General features: G+C 34.1%; 1 protein-coding gene across 7 annotated transcripts in view; it reads right to left on the reverse strand.

The window, feature by feature from the left end:
* The window catches only part of LOC115242332 (nuclear factor of activated T-cells 5), a 32,230-nt gene extending 17,287 nt beyond the window's left edge, over nucleotides 1-14,943 (reverse strand). For 3 of the 7 annotated variants that reach the window (XM_029818575.1, XM_029818558.1, XM_029818566.1), the window contains exon 1: nucleotides 1,374-3,031. In XM_029818575.1, coding sequence (XP_029674435.1) covers nucleotides 1,374-1,512 — 139 coding nt within the window. In that variant the 5' untranslated portion in view covers nucleotides 1,513-3,031. Of the gene's footprint in view, nucleotides 1-1,373; nucleotides 3,032-14,635 lie in introns of those variants that run through there. The other 4 variants (XM_029818582.1, XM_029818596.1, XM_029818619.1 and 1 more) reach the window with 4 other exon arrangements.
* Nucleotides 14,944-16,390: the final 1,447 nt, after the last annotated feature.

The following is a 16,390-nucleotide window of genomic DNA, read 5'->3' on the forward strand; positions in this document are numbered from 1 at the left end:
AAAATAATAATAATAAAAAAAAAAAAAATTATTTCACCGAAAAGAAAGTACGTTTTTTTTTCTATTTAAAAAAAGAAAACAGTTTTTTTATATCTCTACATTGGACTCATCGTCACTTTAGGTCAACATTATCTCCCGGCATTCAAGTCGTCTCCAATATCCCAACATCCGCGTCTCTCAGCGCTTTTGCGTTTATCGCAACAATTGGATTCCCGTATAATATATTTATTATACATATATTCCTTGTTTCTTATATCTTGCTCTCATATTTCATAGTGTCTCGAACCCCTTAGACGCGTATCGGGAATCGCGAAGGTTATCTGGAATCCGTTTACACACAATCCATTTTCCCGTTGGCCAGCAACGATACTAAAGCTGAGTATTTTCAACAATATTAATGCCGGCGGGAGATAGCGCATAAAAACATTCGTCACAAGTTTACTGACCTCGTAAAAGCGCGCACACACGGTTTCATGCTTAAACCCATAGAGTACAGAGAGATAAATTTGTAGTCTGTTATACATTCTCTTATAATACATGTAAACTCACATGTTACTATCAATGAGAAAGAGAGAGAGAGAGAGAGAAAGAGAGACAGAGAGAAGCGAGATATGGATTTTTTTGTATTGCAATAGACAGTTACGCATTCGATAAAGAAAGAAGATGTCTAGAGTCGAATCCCTTCTTATTCTGAAATCGCCAAGACTGAACTCTTTCGCTATTCTGTATTTCGTTCCTTAATTTGCATCGTGCTTTAATGGAATGGTGTGAAATAAAAAAATATTTTTAATCATTGAAGTAAAAAAAGTTCCTAGCCCTATAATGACAAGTAAAAATGATTACAAATATATTGAAGTCTCTAAATCTTCCAATCATCAGACTAATCCTAGAATTTAAATCACCCTTAAACAAATTAGATAAGATAGATAAAATTAGAAAAATTTCTCTCTTTAATGGATATAAACCGATATCTGCGTCAGACATTTTAAAGTAAAACGTTAAGAACAAGGAAAATAAGAGGAAATACAAGAAAATCGAACGAAACTAGTTTACTTCGATAAAAAGATCTTTAATAAAATCAACTAAAAAATCTCTGCCTGGATTCTGCTCCGATAAATGATAATCTTACAAATATTACAAAGAATAAATAGAGATATTCAGCAGCAGCAGAGAATATATCCTCAAAAGAATTTAAAAGATATTTAGTAAATTAAATTAAAAAAGAAATAAATTATTTTAAAATAAAATAATACTAATATAATTATAAAATATAAAGAAAATTAAATTGAAAAGAATATCTCTCTGGACGAGAAAAATCATAGAAATACAACTGTAAATATTCAACTGTAATCTCTCAAACGCATATTAATTACCATGACGATAAAGATCCGTTAAAGCGCCGTTTACACAGCTCGATTGTAGGAGCATGCCCAGATGATCGTTGACATGGTCCAAGGTCGCGCTGCTGCCCCTCCTTAATTCCTGGCGCCTCTTCTCGAGGTCGGGTGCCATTTAGGCCCCCCGAGAATCTACGACTCTTTTCGCAGCCACGTCGTTCGGCGACAAAACAAAAAATCGCTCACGAATCACTAAACAATCTTAGCTCGGTATCAGATTCTTTATTCATCCGCGTCCAAAATTCATGCCGCTAAGGCCACCTTTCGTTTCCAGATGATTGTTTTAGCAAAGTTGTTCGTTATTTGACTTTCACACACATGTGTGTATGTATGTGTTGTATCACTCACTTTTTAAATTGTCCTAAGATCCACAAAGTTCCATCTTAATTTTAAATAACGATAAATTGTCCGGTGTCACGTCGATAATTCCACTGACAAGTTATCCTCTTGCTTTTGAAATCGTCAGGCCCTGAGGCCTGCAGTCCGTGCACTACCGCGAAATATCAACTCCATGTCAATTTGGCACGTTCTACATCATTGCGAGCGTCGTTCGAATTTCCGTAAAGATGACGATGGGCAGTATGCCATCCCAAACCGGAGAATGCGACGCAGAAATGTATATTCGAGAAGAGAGAAGACGCGTGAACGGAACACGATAGCGGGAAAGATACGATGCGCGTCGCACGCAAGACTAACGACTCGTCCGAGATCAGCATGACCCGACAACGCAAGTAAATAAGCCCCCACCTTCGTCGCATCATCATGTATGTTGGCCGACGTCGGCGTCGGCGATGGCGCGCCGACGAAGGTGACCAATCAACAGACGCTAATTAGCCTCAGGAATTATCGGCGGAGGCGCTTAAGCTTGATTGAGTATCGATACGACGCATCTCCTCTCATTCAATCACGGAGGGATGCGAATACGATGTTTAAAATACGATACTGATTGTGAATGATACCTGAATGGCTCCCTGAAAATCATCATAAGAAGCTGAAAATTTTTATGCGATATAACTCGAACCATACAAGAGATATAGAGATGATTTCGGCGCTATTAAAGTTGCCGTAAACGAGATTTCCGAGAGAAAAACCCCATTATTTTCCGGGGAAAAAGTTTTATAAAAATAATTCGCAAAATTCGATTATGCAACTTGGGCGCTTCATTGTCCCGAAGGTCAAACGTCGCGCCTTTAAAGGGCGATTGGGCACGAATGAAACGTACTGTCCTTCGGGATTTGCGTCAGCTGCATACGATAACCAATTTTCACCTGGCATCACAGTTGTACGCGAATCTTCGCGTGAGAGAATTCTGTTCCGTCACGGTGGACGACGATTAGATAATCGACACGAGCGTGATCGATTAAATGCGCGGGTGCGCGGGCTACGCGTGACGATTCTCGGCGTCGATCGTGACGTCAAAAATCGATTATAAGTTTACAATTCGCGAACCATTTGCGACCCGCGTTGCGATTTCATTCGAGGAGGTGCATTAGCGATAGCGCGGTTATCAATCCGCAGTTGGGTAATCCATTCTAATTGTTATTTATACGTCAATCTGTAATTCCGTAGTTTCAGCGATCCGTAAATCTCCCACGCAGATCCGGCTTAACTACACGTCAGATGTACGCAGAGCCCTGAAAAATAGTATTATGAGATAATGTCAAAGAAGATTTGTTAAAGGGAAAGAACAGCAAAAAAAAATTTTTTTCTTATAAAACCAAAGTCGAATCTGAATTTTTTTATGGAAATGACTTAAAAACGTTTTTTTAGGATTTTCCAAATGGGAGTAAGGATTTTTTGAAAATTGGCCTTTTCGAACTTTAATCTTAAATAACTATTAATCAACCTTCGGTTTGTACCAAAAATTTTCTTTTTTTATGCTCTTACAAACGATATATTATAATATGGGGGGGTTCCATTTAAAATTTTTGAGTTGGGGTCCCCCTAGGACACCCCCTTGAGGGGACAACTCCCCCAACCCCTTTAAAAGAGTAGCCCCTCGAAATGATCGAACACGTATTTCATGGATTTCCATAATTTTGAGCCGTTTCCGAAATATAGAAGGTGGAGACAGACTTTATAGACACCCTGTATATATTTTGATATATATTTAAGAGAATAATTATACGATAAATCAATGACGCTAAATCATTTACATAAAAAGATCATGAATTACTTTGATTCGCGAGATCACACCATATATTAAGATGTCATTAAATGAAAAAAGTCGGTCATCAAGGTTTTTCCGGGCGAGCCACAATATTGAAATTTGCAAACTTATACGTATTCCACATCAGCCGATTTGATTTGTTGACATTATTTATATCTGTCCGTACCTTTACTCCGATTTTTTCCCACTTTTTCTTCAATAATAGCCGTGCTGCGCGGATTTTCCATCGCGAAAACATCGCGAATATTCGAGATCTGCGCAGCGTGAACACTCGCGAAGAGTATATTGTACAATATGTGTACATGGATTTGTTATTATTTATCATTATTGTTATCTCGGTCGCCGCGGAAACCCGAGACACCGATCTAAAAAGCGTCGAGGGAGCGCGAAAAATCATCGAAGCGGGAATGCGATGACGATTGAGAAATGTTTATCGCGAGCTATACATTAGCGTCTATCCGTTTCATTAGCATCTATACAGAGTGTTCGAAAAATCGTAGAGCTTTCCATCGATCCGACAGAATTCGAGATGTGCGTATGTGGATTCTATGATTATTTAATTTTGATTTTATCGATCATTTATCTCTTAATACTCGATTGCAAAAGGAGACAAAAATCAAATAATACAGAATGTCTATCGAAAGCTTGCAAAAAAATTCCATTAGATTTCCCTGATTTTTCAGGTAATTTGTTCAAAATTCCAGATAAAACTCAGAGAATTTTTGAATGGAATTTTTTAAAATAAGTCTTTTTTTGTGTGTGTTTTCTAATGCTTTTCACTTATACAAAGGAAAGATAAACAACTTAAATTTTAAATATTAAATTTAAAAATGTACTGAAAAAACTGAATGACGCTTGTAAGATAAGAATTTTTTATTTGCATAATATTTTCATTTTCTATCTATTTCTAATTAATGATGATTAATTGTAAGAATTACAATAAAAAATGTGCACTCGGTACTGTGTATTCAGTATTTTTGTCAGATTATATGATGAACATATAATCAAAGAGAGAAAAATATATAATTCACACAATCAGATTATCGATGCTTGCAATATAAGAACAAAATGATCAAAGAAAGAATTTTTGAAAAAATTCTCTGGGTTCGAATAAAATTCCATGAGAATTCCCTTATTTTTTAAGGTAAAAATGAAATTCCTGAAAATTCCAGATTTTCTAGGTTTTTCCAGAGAGTAGACACCTTGTAATATCAAGTAGTCAGAACTAATATGTTACTTGAATATAAAATTCCCTGCTGCTATTAAATCTTCATAAATCCTTTTTTGCATGCTATATCATAATGCGTACTATACGCGACGTGACATATCTAATTTATCATTAATTATCTGTTATCGATTATAGTTAATATTCTATTAGTGACACATCGTTATTTTGTTAGTGACACGTATCACATACATTGATACATATTCATTAAATACTTTGTTATATGATTGGATTAAAATTATATGAAATTAACAGCTTTATTAAAATAGCAGAGTCTATCTTAACACAGGATTATGTTAGGTCAGGATTAATCAAATTGTTATCACACACGAGGAGTTAGTATAACTTAATACAGCCAGAGTTAGATTAAAAATTATTGATAACGTTATATTGTAAATAAATGATAACGCTTGTAAACTTTACTTATATCGATATTAAATTTTTATATTATATATCTGCTATGTACATCTAATAAATCTCTTCACTGTCCATGTGTTTTCTATCTATTATATATTTAAATCTACACAAATATGAATTCTGAAAAAGATACCAGATTATATAATCTGTTTTATACAGGGTGCGGCATTTATAGTGACGCGGGCATATTTTTCGGAATATAATCTTGTTATTATTTCAACCGGATCTCTCACAATCCCCTCTAAGAAATTTATATTATAAGCTATACAAAAATAATTTGGGTTTATCCTTCCTATCCGTTTGTCCTACCATTGTTTCTCATTCCATCGTTTTCGCATAGAAGTAAGTCAACGAATGCAATAAAGTCCAATGTACACGAGACGATCGCACACAATGATATGTTTGTTGCTTGCTTTCCTCCTTCTTTTCTCTCTCTCTCTCTCTCCCCCCCCCTCTCTCTCTCTCTTTATACGCGCCGTTCAATTACTCATTACATACACATTCGCATAGCATTACATACGTATAGCACATACCTATGAATGTATAGCGCACCCACATAAAAACGAGACTCCTACGTGTTCGCTGATAGCGCGGTAAACGTCTGTAAACTCGCTCGTCCTATTAGTCACGCTAGACAATTACCGGCCGTCTCATAATGATGGGTCATATGAAAATCCTATGACGACAACGACGATCGAGTTTTTGCGAAAAATGGATCGCGAATGTGTGTTTCCCGGATATTTGTCGTGTCACGTATCCGAGTACGATTTGTATAAAATCTTATCTTGATGAAAGATGCCCAGACACAAAGTTTCCTATGATAAGATATCTTGATTTCAATAACGAGGTACCTTCGATACCATTGAAATATCACGAAGAAACTAAAAATAAAATTTAACGATGGCTTATCCAACGTACAAACATCACATAATTATTTCTCGAGAATATATTTAAATATTGGGATATCGCGGATATATCGCAAATATATTCCGATATTCAATACAATTGACACTATCATCAGCACAATGTCCTCGCACACGCGCATAAATGACGGCGATTCTAATACGGCTCGTTGAACGTGAATCTCGTCTACCATTGGACGATGACCCGTCTCTTGCTTATTTATCGTCGCGCTTTTACGGCTTAACTGTTATTTGGTGCTTACACTATGAGACATTCGACATACATGTACATATATGTACATATGCACGCACGCGTTGGTGCCGTCTATCTTATCGATCGGTCAATACGATCTTGATAAAAACTATTTTATATTATTTAAATTATTTCGAGATATATACATTTTTACGTATTTATCTATTTTATCTATTATAAATTCTACTATATATAACAAATATTTGAATTTTGAAATCAATTTTTTATTTCGATAAAATTTCATCATTTTTATTGCCATCGTTTCGTGTGATTAAGTATCCACAATCTAATCATTTGTATGTGTCATCATCAATTATATAATTATACCAAACTATAAACAATTGCGTAAACTCGAGGCAACAACCATCTATATATTATTATAATTTAATTTATTTATTCGTTTAAACTTAATTTGATGACAAATTAATTTTTCAAATAGTAAAGATCCTATAACTAACATTAAAAATTTTGTTATTTTTTTCATTATATAAAGTTTATTATATAATTATCTTAATTTAGAGAAATAATATCGTATATTTAATGCTGTATTTAATTGTGGGCGACGACGATGTATGTCCATTATAATGTATAAAAGTCCAGCGTGTAGTAGATTACGTCGAAACTACGCATTTGCGTGCGATTTGATTAGGCAAAGAAAACATTCGAAGAGGGGGGGGGGGGGGAAGGACGGCGAGGTTTTATTTCGTTACGACCATGAGAACAAGATGAATATTGAATTGAGATGCGTTTTTGTGGACTCTGGGGCCTTATCTCTAGGTGGATGGCCTGCTATCATTGTGGTTTTCATAGAAAGACTGATAACGCACGTAACACAAACAACGTGAACAGAAAGTTAGAACCTTCTCCAATACTCCCCACATATTCTCAGAATATTTGAGTTAATATTGAAAAGTTTCAAGAATTTTTTCAGGTTTAGTAAGAGAGAATCTGTAGAGGAATTAAATTAAGAAGTTCTGAAAAATTTGGAAGATGCTTGAAAATCAAGAAACATTCAGTTTGGAAGATCTAAAATAGCTCTCTGAGAACCATTGAAGATTTTTGGGAATCTTTAAAAATCTCTCTAAAAAATATTCACTTGAGCGTCACTGGTATGTGTCGCGCTCGAAGCTATCACGTTACGCGAACACGTGCGGTACGTATACGAGCGTACCTTGGTATCGTTCACTGCGCCGTATATTCTTCAAAATACTCGCTGATGATTCCTTTCATCCAGCTGCTCGGATCAGCTGAGCACCGCTGATTTGTAAATCAGGTCTGTTACCTCGCTGGCCTCAAAAACAGTCAAGCTCAAACATTTCTTTGCCTCGATCTCTCAACCAATTAAGCACCCGCCGGTTGAATGTATGCCTGTTGAATAAAAAATGATGTTATATAAATCCATGAAGTTCGGCTCACGCACACGTGACGCCGAATCGCGATGACTGTTGATCTTGACCGGATCTACAAATATATCTACTCAGCAAAACATGAAAAACTAGAGACGCAAAAACGTTAATATATACTGAACTCCTCCTCTCCTTTTTTATTAATTTATTATTAATTTCGACATATGTGTCAGTGTGTTAATGTTTCACAAAATAATATGCTTTAAAACAAGTTTGTAAAAAAAATTTACATGTGTATCCAAATGTTTTAATTTACTTATCTCGTTAGAATAATACAAATAAACATGTATCACATAACAAATAAAAAAAAAATAAAATAAAAAATAAAAATATCTGTTTTCAAAAATAATATTTACAAAGATATCCTCAAAAATCCAGTTTATTTACACAAAGTATTATTGATATGAAAACCATTTCAATGCGATATCGATATTTAGAACTTGAATATTTTAAATTTTCAGACATTCGTGACTTCGAGCATTTTACACATTGATATGTGAAAGGCGAGTATCGAGAATAGAAAGTAAAGAATCGATATTTTTCTATCTTTTTTTTTTTTTGGCACGGTAGTATTCATAAGTCGCGATTTTACGTTAGCATATCTATATATGATATCCAGTAGAAAGTATCTATTAGAAATTCTCGTTATTAAACTAATATACAGAACCGGATTGCAAGTTTTTATCGACATTAAGTATTACTACGATAGATAGTAGCCATTCTATAATAATTAAATGTTGATTTATGGGACACAATTATTATAATCAAAACAACTATTATCAGATACTATATATTTTATATTAATTAATAAATATTAATTAATAGATATTAATAAACAATATATTTAAATCACTGTGACTCATTCTTTTTCTTCTCCTGTCTCCAATTCTGTATTGATAGCTACGGTATTATCTTTAAATTACGATACCGCTTTCATGATATCAAATGAAACGTATTGATATAATAAACTCGCAATCAAACAGGTAAGAGTACCGATACTCACACACTTTGCTTGATCGATGAAGATATCAAATATCGATGCTCCTGGGTATCGTTCGTAATATTTATGTAGCTTCTCGATGAGAGAAAAATACCGGATTGAAGGTTATTATACGTGAAAAGGTTTAATCGTAACCGTAAGACCGCAACCAAATCGACAAATCACAATCAAATATTCTTATTACGTTATGTGAATGCTTGACTGTAATTTTGGTCGATTTGATAGCTCTAGAAAGAGTATCTAGTTATTCCGGTGAGATATATTTTTACATTGAAAATCCAAAAACATAAAATATATAAAATATATATATAAAATATATAAAATAAAAATATGATAAATATGTATTAAATAATATCTAAATACCTAAGAATAACTATAAATGCTTAATTTCTTGGGATTTTTACATAAACTATCTTTCAGATTATTCAGATGATGAAGACTGCTATGCCAAGATGCTATTCTTTATTTCATTTGCATTGGTTATAGACCATTCAATACCACTTGCCAGTGTAACAGATTCAAACATCTGATGAAAGAACTGGCGCCTTATTATAAAATTCCTAACAAAAATACAATCAAGAGAAAATCAGATGAGAAATATGATGTGGCAGTTCAGATCTTCAAACAAAAGCTGAACGAAATTTTATATGTAACTATCAGTATAGATACCTGGTTCAAAGAAGAGTCATGTAAAAGTTTCCTGAGAGTCACAGTACATTTCATAACAAATGGAACCAAAAAATTGGGATCGGGAAACATTGAAATCATTGAATTGTCTAAATACTGTAGATTACGTTGCGTGTTCTCTTTTGAATGCTCTCATGAAATGGTGCATCGATATCAGTAAAGTTGCAGCAATTGCAACTAATAATAAGTCTAATATAGTTAGCGTTGTTGCGCAAGCTTTTGGTCAAAACAAGCATATAGCTTGTTTCGCTTATACTATCAATCTGTGGCAGAAAATTCGATGAAAAATTGTAAAGATCTCAATAATATTATCGACAAAGGAAGGCTGATCGTGAAATTTATAAAAAAGAGCACTGACATGAATAACGAATTGCGTCAACGTCAAACTGACTTAGGTATATCTGAAACTGAAATAAAAAAAATTCATTCTCGATGTCAAAAGAGAGATTAAGTGGAACAGTATATTCTATATGATAGAACGATTTGTCGAATTATGGACAGTGATCAATAATGTCTTGCTTACGAAATACTAGATTTATTGAAACCCTTGAAATTCATGGCACAAGGATATTCGGCCGAAAATTATATCGCGATCTCGAAAATAATACCACTTATTAGTCGTGCTGACAATGAGTACAAAAACACTACACAAACGACGGAGCTAATGGTGAAATTGAAAAAAGCCATTCTGATAGAATTGCCGAGATTCAACCATTTAGAGTGCATCGATTCGATCTCCATTGCCACCATACTGGATCCCCGCTTTAAGATCATACACTTCCAGAATAAACAGGTTCTGGCCAATGCCATTCACTTATTGCGCGATATGATGCGATGATATAAGCGAATTATCCAACGTGTGTCCGTTCCATGAGTCTAATATTGAAGAGAAAGAAGCCAAGGACGATCTCTCGAAGAAGGATTCATCATAAACTCCTGGCGCATAAACCCATAGAAAAAAAATGACAATGCATTTTTATAATACGAGTTATATTTGTACCTGGCCAGTCCGCTAGTTTCCTTGAAGAACAACCTCTTAGAGAAATGGAAGGGCATGAAGATATATCCCTCATTGTACAAAATAGCGCAAAAATACTTGTCGATTCATGGCCATGTCAGTTCCAGCAGAAAGATTGTTTTCGAAGACGGAGATTTCGATGACCCAATCAAGGAATCAATCGACCGGAAAAAAATTAAACGAATTGTTATTCTTGAATTCGGTAGACCAGGAATACTGGTTTCGATAGATCATGAAAATCGACATTTGACTCTGTTATTAATGATAACGATGCGATTGAAGCAAGAGCATTGACATATTAAAGGCAATTATTCCATATGTATATTCTGTTAGAAGAAAATAATCTATTCCAATATCACTTGTCTATTTTTATAATAAATTATTTATACGCTTTATATATAAAGCTAATTATCATTTCAAGAATGAACCGATATCATCTCTAACATCGAAAATTAATTTATGATTATTAGTACAAATCTCGAACAAATAAAAGAACTGTCGATATGAATATATATATATTGGTATAATAAATTCAAATATATCTATATTCGGCGACAAATATTGAATATCGGATAGTCGAATTCTTCGAATTTCTTCGAGCAGCGAAAGTGCCTGCAAATAGCTAAATTCTTATTCAGTTTCTACGATGCTTTGCGACTCGCAGATGCCGCTCGGGATCGTTCAAGCAATTTGCTAAGACTGTGTGCAGATTGGCGGTGATTGAGTCTCCATTGCAAAGGCCTTGGAGACGTTTAACGCGCCGGTGTTCACGACGGTTGTTCTACGAAAAGCTTCTCTCGCCATTCGATTAGCTTCTTTGCGCGTGTCAAATATACCGGTCCCTTAAAGGTTTTGAAGTTCTCTATCCCTAATCTAATCTGCAAAAAAGTCAGCTCTTAAGTTCTTAAAAAAGTCTTTTCACTTTTTATATAACACTAGATAAAATTTTATAGTCGGATTATTTAAATATTCACACATATAAATGTGTGTGTGGGTTATGTGTGTGTAAAATATATTATGCAAGGTCGATAAATTTCAAATGACAAATATATAACAGATAGATAATAACAATAGTAATAGTTTTCCTTCTCATTTCGTAAGCGATGTTTGAATGTAATTTTATGAGGGAATAAACAAGTCAAGGGGGATTAAAATTGTAACTCTGTTGACTTTATAATTCCGAAGTTTAAATAACTTGATGCGATTTACGATCACTCATTAAGTGGCACTCGTTCACATTTTACGACGATGTCAATTTCACCTGCTTTTAGAGATAACGTGATAGAGATAGTGCTTAATTCGGGCACTTATAATTATTATCCGATGTTTAAGTATCCATCGATAATAATGCGCAAATTTATTCGATGTATGTATACAGCTCATGTATAGATACCACGGTCATGTGGTCGCGAGGAAAACCACGTGGTCACGCTGATGGTGCAAGTAAGGCTAACTTTTCTGACGTAAAGATATTTGTGTTTATCCCATTCTTAAACAAATCTCTTAAACAAATTACTGTGTAATATTTTATATATATATATATTTCCATTATATTTTATTTATATTAATATCTAATATTGTATCTCTTTTTCCCCCTCCCTCATATCTTTTCAGATACTTACATATATGTTCAGTTTTATTCGAGTTTTATAAAAAATTTTATAAAAACTTATTTAGTAACATGTAGAAAAAATGTAACTAATGTAACTATATATCATCTTTTTATATATATGATCTGCAACGCGTGATTTAGTTAGACGCACGTGATCCTACGTATTCTTCCCCGTTCGTTATCACATCGCGAATCGTCCTTTCCTTCCCACCATCGCTCTATTCTTATCGCGGCGTGCCAGGAATGCGTTTTCATCGCGACGCATCTTCAAACGATGCTTTGCCGAAATGCCTCTCCGAAGATATTTTTAACGGACTCTCCTGCCCTGTGTTGTTACAACAGAGTGTGACAAAGATCGGAACGTTAACAACGTCGCGCTTCCTTATGTCATATTTATTTATCTTTTAATTAGAGATATATTATACGACAAATTTCATGTGAAATTTACTTACGATCGATGTGATAATAGATATTTCGAATATAATTTCCATCAATAATAGAGCTGCATACGTCATTAATGTACGTTGCACTCTATCGACGCATTCCCCTTAATCATGCTCCGGAATAATAAAACGTGATCGTATTATATCGTACACTGTTGAAAAATTTGTTTGCTTTCCTGTTAAAAAATATGCCGGTTAAAACTTTTACGTTAAATATTTAACACATTCATGTGTTAATTTAACATATTGCTGTTGTGTCAATTGAACTCAAATGTTAAATTATTAAAACAACGAAAAACAAGTAGAGTTGTGCAAATTAGAAACTTGCACATTGCTTCCTCATTATTTTATCTTACAAAGCTTAAGCTGCTTTAAGCATGTGAATTTTTCAATTTTTGCTTCCTCATAGAGGAAGCTTTGTGAGCAAAATAAAAATTAAAATGAATTCTTTCACCGATCCTCACTAAATTCAATATCAAACATCCTTTAATAATATTCTATCCATGTAAAAAAGTTTGATCCAATATCTCAAATTTTCTGAAAGTTACAACGTGTACAGACATTTCTCAAAAAATTCAAAATTTTATAAAAAATGAACCCTTTCACCGATACTCACCAAATTCAGTACCAACCATCCTTTAATAATACTCTATTCATATAAAAAAATTTAATCCGATATCTAAAATTTTCCGAAAGTTACAGCGTGTACAGACATTCCTCAAAAAATTCAAAATTTCCTCTATGAGAAAGCAAAAGTGTAAAAATAACATAATGTGCACATATTTTTAATTTTAATTTTTTAACAATAGATATGTTCCTTATTATTAGTGACAGGATTTAAAATTTGCAGAAAAAATGTTGATTTTATTTTATAATAGGAGTGAGAGTGACTACCGTCAACTTTTTTTCAGGTTAATTTTATCATTAAAAATATATTTATTTTATAGAAAATTTATTTCAAATTGCTATAAAGTTTGCATTTATTTTGTGTTGAAATATTAAACATAGTACTGGTATCACCATTTAACATATCCGTGTTATAAATTAACACAAAAATTTGTGTGGATCGTTTGGGACATGTGATATATGTTAAATTTAAGCCAAACTTTACACAGGGTGTCTACTCAAATCTTGTAAAAAGATTCCCCAAAAATTCTCTGATCTTCCAGGTATTTTTTGTTCAAAATTCCAGGTGAAGGGAATATTTTGAAGATTTTTTTTGGTGCAACTTCCTAAAATAAGTTTCTTTATTACATGCGTTTTCTAATGACTAAAAATTATAATAGAGAATATGTATTGCATATTCAATATTAAACATATATAAACAAAGAAAGACAGATATATATTTATAATATATTTTAAATAAAATAATTCACACATACTTGACTTGTCGACTGCTTACAATATAGGAATAAAATTATCAGAGGATTTTTTTAAAAATTCTCTGAATGCCACTAAAATTCCATGAAAACCCTGGTTTTTCCAGAGACAAAAGAAATCCTTGAGAATTTCAGGTTTTCCATGTTTTTCCAGGAAAGAGACACTCCGTTACAACAATGTATCATTGTTGCCAGACCAACATGATCGGCAAAAAGAACAAATCCGAGAAGAATCGATCGGAAAATCGTTCTCGCCGCCATATGTACATGTAATGTGACATAAAAATTACCAAGTACAGTGACAAATTCGACGGTGGCCCCTGTCAAAGTGACCGACGTCAAGTGTCAAACGCAAAAAAAACGTGTTGCGACACGACGTCCCGTCATCCCTCACGTATATTTTCGTTAATAACGATACAACAAGCGCAATTAACGAACGTTTCGGCAGCTTCTTGGGGAGTTGCCATGTTCAAAGATCGCATACATTGCTCTTCCAAGTTTGAATCTCGCGGCTCGCGACAGATTCCTGATTTATCACGCGGCTCCGGCTGGTATGCTTATATACGTGGTCGATATCGCTCGATGAGACCGCGGGAGAGGGGGAAAGAATGACAAAGGGGGGGGGGGGAAGCCGAGGGGGAACAATGCGCGACGATATCTCTCTCTCTCTCTCTCGTATGTACAAACATACAAGCGACATACAAGCGATTGCGAGATTGCACTTACCGGCCGCGGATCTGGCACCGTTTTTCCCATGATGCCTGCGGTACTTCTTCGCCGTTGCAGCCCGATTCTTCAACAACATCGTACACGCACCCGCACGTAATCCTTTTTTTCGCCGGCAGCGCGTCCGCTACGCACTATTATCTGTTCGCGCGGCAGCCATATTTGCTTGCCGCTGTTCGACTGTCGGAACTAACTCTCCGAGGTCGCTCGCAGTGGTTCGTCTCCCGCTCGGCCTTTGGCTGCCGGCCATATGTCGTCGTCGCTGCGCGCACTGACGTCACGTGACTCGCACGGCCAATCGCGCGTCCAGGAGCGTAATCTCGCCCAGGGCCGTCGAGCGATGTGCGCTCATCTAAAAGCAATAATGTTACTGAAATACACGTCATTTCCCCTCGATGCTTCGGCCATTACTTTTTATTGCGGCATCAAATTTCATATTTAAAAAAATACTTAATTTATTATTCGATCAATTAAAAATTTATTTTTATATTCCTTCAATTAGCTAGAGAAAAAGATCTTTTTAAATGGACAGCGATATTGTTGGAATCCATTCTTAAAAAGGATAAATATTTAAAATTCAATACTCAAATAACTACCTTGTTTTTTTGACGATTGATTCTTTTGTTGTCATCGTCGAAGTTGTTATTTGGAAAAATTCGTAGAAAATTAAGCAATAATTTTAGTGCAAGTTTAATAGTTTTTGAAAAAAAAAAAAAAAAAAAAAATTCTTTCGTGAAAAATTTCGTTACGAGCACACGGTTTTTTTTTACTTTTAAAGAAGAAATATGAGAGAAGTGATTTTCGGGATGTTGCGAAAGTTTGATTTCAAAAAGTTTCGCTTTTAAGAAAGTTTTAGATGTTAAGATATATAGGATACACACGAAAAAATCTGAAAATGTAATCCTGATTCCAAAATATAAGAGTTAATAGAATCTTTATAAGATTGAGATATTTTGAAATTTAGAGTAAAAATTTTAAAATATTTTTCTATCATTTTTTATTCATTATTTAATAATGTAAAAAATTATAAGAATATATATATTATAAAAAAATGATAGAATAACAAAGACGTTCCTGGTGCGTGTAGGTATGGCCTTTTACTTCACACACAATCAGGTTCTCGTTTGACACACATTACCTCAACAGAAACTAAAAGAAGTATATCGAAGGCAGCCAATGCAAGACGCGATTAATATATCGCGACATCATTATATATCTTATCTCCGCTCGCATTTATATTTATATTATATATATTTATATATCTCGTTTAATTAACTTTTTTTTTCGCGCGTTCCTTATCATGAGAGACAATATCAAAGCCCACAGAAACGCGGACGCTATACCAAAAATGGACCGAAAGCCATTGCCCCGAAAAATATTAATTTGTAACGATATGATATATGCAAGAGTATATAATATTTTTCACGATATATATAATTTATATATAAAATATTGATAATAAATTACGCATTCTTATATCTTAATTTATATCTGCAAGAAAAATTTATACCACAATATATAACCGAGATTTAAAAAAAGTTTAATCAAATATTTAATCTTCCGATTTATTTTCTTTTTATATGAAAGAAGTTTAAAGCTTCTCTTTAGTTAAATTCATTTCCGGAATAGCGACTATTGGTCCACTGTATGCGTCGCCGCGCAGAAACATATTTATACATATTTATACAGGGTGTTCTTGCAAAAAGATGCGAGGTTCCATTCCTAATAGGACATCCAAAGTTCGATTGGGAATGA

This window comes from Formica exsecta, unplaced genomic scaffold (assembly GCF_003651465.1).
Source record: "Formica exsecta isolate Colony F162 unplaced genomic scaffold, ASM365146v1 scaffold120, whole genome shotgun sequence".
Taxonomy (NCBI): domain Eukaryota; kingdom Metazoa; phylum Arthropoda; class Insecta; order Hymenoptera; family Formicidae; genus Formica; species Formica exsecta.